The 4,588-nt window shown below is 46.2% G+C and overlaps 1 protein-coding gene across 1 annotated transcript; it reads left to right on the top strand.

Moving 5' to 3' along the window:
- Nucleotides 1-298: 298 nt before the first annotated feature.
- LOC135152800 (uncharacterized) lies at nt 299-2,293 on the top strand. The gene is made up of 3 exons (XM_064093909.1): nt 299-526; nt 812-1,500; nt 1,612-2,293. The coding sequence occupies exons 1-3, from the start codon at nt 299-301 to the stop codon at nt 2,291-2,293; spliced, it is 1,599 nt and encodes a 532-aa protein (XP_063949979.1).
- Nucleotides 2,294-4,588: the final 2,295 nt, after the last annotated feature.

Below are 4,588 nucleotides of genomic sequence, written 5' to 3'. Positions count from 1 at the left end.
GTCCGAGGATAAGTGCTTGCCCTTCTTTAAGGCTTTGAAGAAAGTTAAAGATTTTGAATGAACAAGTGAGAGCCAAGAGGCCTTTGAGCAGTTGAAGAAGTATATGGCAGAGCCACCACTCTTATCAAAGCCCGTGGATGGAGAAACATTATATGTCTACTTGGCTGTCTCTGAGAAAGCACTGAGTGCGGTCTTGGTTCGTGAGGATCGAAAAATCCAGAAACCCGTCTACTATGTTAGTAAGATTTTGCATGGAGCGGAGCTCAACTATTCTGTGATTGAGAAGTTTGCCTTAGCCATGATTACAGCTTCAAGAAAGCTGAGGCCTTACTTCCAGGCTCACAAAATTGAAGTCTTGACAGACCAGCCCCTTAGGAACATAATGCATAGCCTGAAGGCTAGTGGGAGATCAATCAAATGGGCAGTAGAGCTTGGGGAATTTGAAATTCGATACAAACCACGGGTGGCAATCAAGGCTCAAGCTCTAGCTGACTTCCTCGTTGAATGCACCATTGACAACAAGGAAGTCGGGGGGCAGGAGAGTATGGTAGAGGAACCCAAAGAAGAGGAGAAACCTAAAGAGTATTGGTTACTATTTTTTGACGGAGCTTCAAAAACAAAAAAGAGTGGGGCAGGGCTGGTGCTCCGAAGCCCGGATGGCTTCACGGTCGAGTACGCGATCAAGTTAGACTTTCCAACTACCAACAATGAAGCTGAGTATGAGGCCCTTATAGTTGGATTGGGATTGGCGAGAACCCTGAGGGTTAAAAACCTGAAAGTATGTGGGGACTGAAGACTTGTGGTGTCACAGGTTAATGGAGAATTTGAGGCACGAGAAGAAACAATGCTGAAATACTTAAGGATTGTGAAAGCCCAGATGACGCAATTTAAAGAATGTTTGGTAGAACATATACCTAGGGAAGAGAATACAAAGGCTGATGCCTTATCCCAGTTTGCATCCTCAGAGAATGAGGTGTGCTCGGGAAGTGTTTACTATCAGGTTTTGAAAACCCCAAGTATCAATGCCAAGCTGGTAGCCCCAATTGACACGGGGGCCACTTGGATCGATGAGGTCAAAACGTATCTCGAAACTGGACATCTACCACCTGATGCTGGGGAAGCACGAAAACTACAAGTAAGAGCTTTAAAGTATGCACTCATTGAAGGGATTCTCTATAAGAAATCTTTTGTTATACCTTATTTGAAGTGTTTAAGGCCGGATGAGGCCCGGGAAGCCCTGAAAGAGGTCCATGAAGGAATCTGTGGCCAGCACCTAGGCGGGAGAGCCTTGGCTCACAAAATTACTCGCTTTGGGTTCTTTTGGCCAAATATGCTGAAGGATGCGAAGGATTATGTTAAGAGATGCGATCGTTGTCAGAGATTTGCACCTGTTGTGCGCCAGCCCCCAGAGATGCTGACATCCATTAACTCCCCGATTCCCTTTGCTATGTGGGGGATGGACATCCCAGGGCCGTTTCCACTCGCCAGTGCTCAAAGGAAGTTTTTGATAGTGGCTATTGACTAATTTACCAAGTGGATTGAGGCCAAACCCCTGGCCAAGATAACCACCAAGCAAGTTGCTCAGTTCTTCTGGGAAAACGTCATACGCAGGTATGGCATACCCCGAGTCTTGGTTACAGACAATGGAGCCCATGTCAACAATCCAGAGTTTGTGGGATACTGTAACGACTATAGCATTGAGCTACGATTCACTTCGGTTGCCCATCCTCAAGCCAATGGGCAAGCTGAAGTAGCCAACAGGATAATCCTTGATGGGCCAAAGAAAAGAGTCGAGAAAGCGCATGGGTCTTGGGCTGAAGAGATTCTCCCTATACTATGGGCGTATCGAACAACCTGCAAGGTCTCCACAGGAGCAACCCCGTTCCAGTTAGCTTACAGGGCTGAAGCCGTGGTGCCACTTGAGATAACTCATACCTCCCCCAGGGTCCAGCAGTATGAGCCCGAAGCCAATGAGGAAGGAATGAGACTCGCACTCGACATGATCGATGAGGTCCGTGATGAGGCTAACGCCAGGATCGTTGAGAGCCAAAAACGAGCTTCCTATTACTATAATCTCCGAGTCAAGGAACGATTCTTCAGAAAAGGGGATTTAGTCCTAAGGAAAGCTGAGGCCTCAGGAGTTGGTCCCGAGGGAAAGATGGCCCCAAACTGGGAAGGTCCGTATCAGGTGAAGGATGTTATTGGTCGCGGCTCGTACAAGCTTCAGACCCTGGATGGAGTTGAGTTTCCAAGGAGTTGGCATGCCACCAACTTGAAGATTTATTATATTTGATTATGTTAGCAAGTAGATGACCATTGAATAAGGTCAGATAGACCACTGCCAGTTAGTTTATAACTTAGTTGATTTTAGTTGTTTATCTCTTCTACTATAGTTTCAATAAAATTTCTTATGGATTGCTCCATATCTCATGCTTCTAATGTTTTCCTTGAGTTTTTGTTTACTTACCGTGAACGGATCAACCCGGAACATGAATTCAACCATAAATAAGTTACGATTAACATTGATTGAGTGAAAATTACAACCTAAGGCTTGATAAGTCCGATACTACGAGTTAAGGCTAAACAAGTCTAATACTACAAGTTAAGGCTAGATAAGTCTAAATAAGTAGACCACGCAGGGTCCTTAATAAATCCTACTCATCAGACTCGGAATCAGCCTCCGAGCTATCTGCAGACCCGGACTCCCCAGCCGGATGCTTTTCAATGACATCCAAATCTTCGACTTCCTCTTCAACAGGACTAGGAGAGTCAAGAACAATCCTCATGGGACAGAGATAATCCCATTTAGGGTGGAACATGTCTGGATGATCCTCATGAATGGTCTGAACAGCCTCATTCCACCCGTTACTGTAATCCTCTGCAGAGGTGGTCTCATTGTGCTTCTCCATCAGATTCTTGAACTCATCAGAGTCCATATAGTCGTCAATGATAGCATCCTTTCCCTTTCGAGCCTCGACTAGCTCGCTTCGAGCTTCCACTAGCTCCGATTGAGTCTTCGCCACAATCTCGTCTTTTTCCGCATCCTTGATTCGAAGGGCCTCCATGCCCTCCTCCAAGGATTCCTTAGCCTTCTTGTGGCTCTCAGCTTGTTTTTTCCAAGCTTTAGCCTGATGGAGGGCAGCATGGAATTGAGCATTGGCCTGAGACAAGTAGATAAACGGGTTAAGGAAGACTCGGAGAACCTAAACAATAAGTTTGTAAGAACACTCACACTAGCAAGGGCTTGAGAGCCAAAGCCATCAATCCCCTCGATCTCCGACTGTAGCACCACATCCTGGTAGTCGGCAGGGGTAATAGAGTGAAGGGACCAATCAGAAGCATGAACAGTCGATCCCAGCACCGAATCAGTCCTTCGAAAATCCCAGGCCGGTTTAAAGGCTTCAGACTTGGAAGCCCGAGGCTGACTAGATGATCCTCTCTCTGCCGAATGGGGTTGAAGGAAGGCAGGCAACTCCCGAGGGACCCGAGGGTCTTTAGCCAATCTATGCCGCTTCATCCGACCCGTCTCCTCTTGGAGAGGCGCATTCTGCTCATTGATTTTTGTGGTAGCTGCAAAACAAAAACAAGAAATAAGTTAAGTCGTGAATAATGGGGTAGACCCGAGAAAAGTCCTAGGTGTAAAAAAAAAAGGTTTATACCTTCATCACTAACCCTTGAAAGACCAAGCTTTCTAAGATTGAATTCATCAAGGAGATCCCAGCATTTGGATTGGCCATTGTCTTTGACCAATTCAGCATAGGCTGCCTTCTCGACATCCGATAGGTGGATGGAGTCGACACTCCCATCAACGACCTTACAAAACTTGGATCTGAATAGAGTTCCCCAATCACCCCCTCCCTAGTGTAGCTTGAAGAACTCTTTCTTCCAACGAGGGTTGTTATCCGGAATAGAGGAATTGTTAAAAATATGAGGCTGGTCAGGCCGATGACTAATAAGAACCCAACCCGTGGAGCCCACCGGGTAGTTATTGAATTGGAAAATCTTACGAAACAATGAGACAGACATGGAAAGGCCTTTAGATAGGCACTGAACCATGAAACAATGGATTATGCGCCAAGCATTGGGCGTCAATTGGCAAGGATTGAATCCCACATCAGCTAAGAGCTTAGGGATGAAGGGATGCAGGGGAAACCTAAGTCCGGCTAGTAGAGCATGCTTGTATACAAACAAGTGCTTCGGATCCCAATGAAAGGTCCTATCCCCGGGTTCGACAAGGACCAGGGAATAAGCCTTGGGAAAGTTAAGCAATCTATGATAGGCCTTGGCCAACGAAGGCGAACAATCGGCAGCATAGCCACAAGAACCTAGCTCAGCTAGGGAGGGGTATTCATCCCGCTTAATATTGATCAAATCAAGTAAAGATGAACAAGAAGAGTTTATGATTATAGGAGTACCTCTCTTGGACTTGGAGGAGGTGCCCATGGCCTTGGAAATCTTGGCCAAGCGTGATGCTTCCCGATCAGCCATTTGAGCTCGAAAGAACCTTGGTGGTGAAAGCTTGAGGCTTGAGAGAATTCTAGAGAGATGTTGTAAACTTGTAGAGTGAGAAGTGAGAAATGAGGATGCT

Source organism: Daucus carota, chromosome 5 (genome assembly GCF_001625215.2).
Source record: "Daucus carota subsp. sativus chromosome 5, DH1 v3.0, whole genome shotgun sequence".
NCBI lineage: Eukaryota > Viridiplantae > Streptophyta > Magnoliopsida > Apiales > Apiaceae > Daucus > Daucus carota.
The sequence above is the reverse complement of the archived record's forward strand: the minus strand, read 5'-3'. Positions and strand labels throughout refer to the sequence as shown.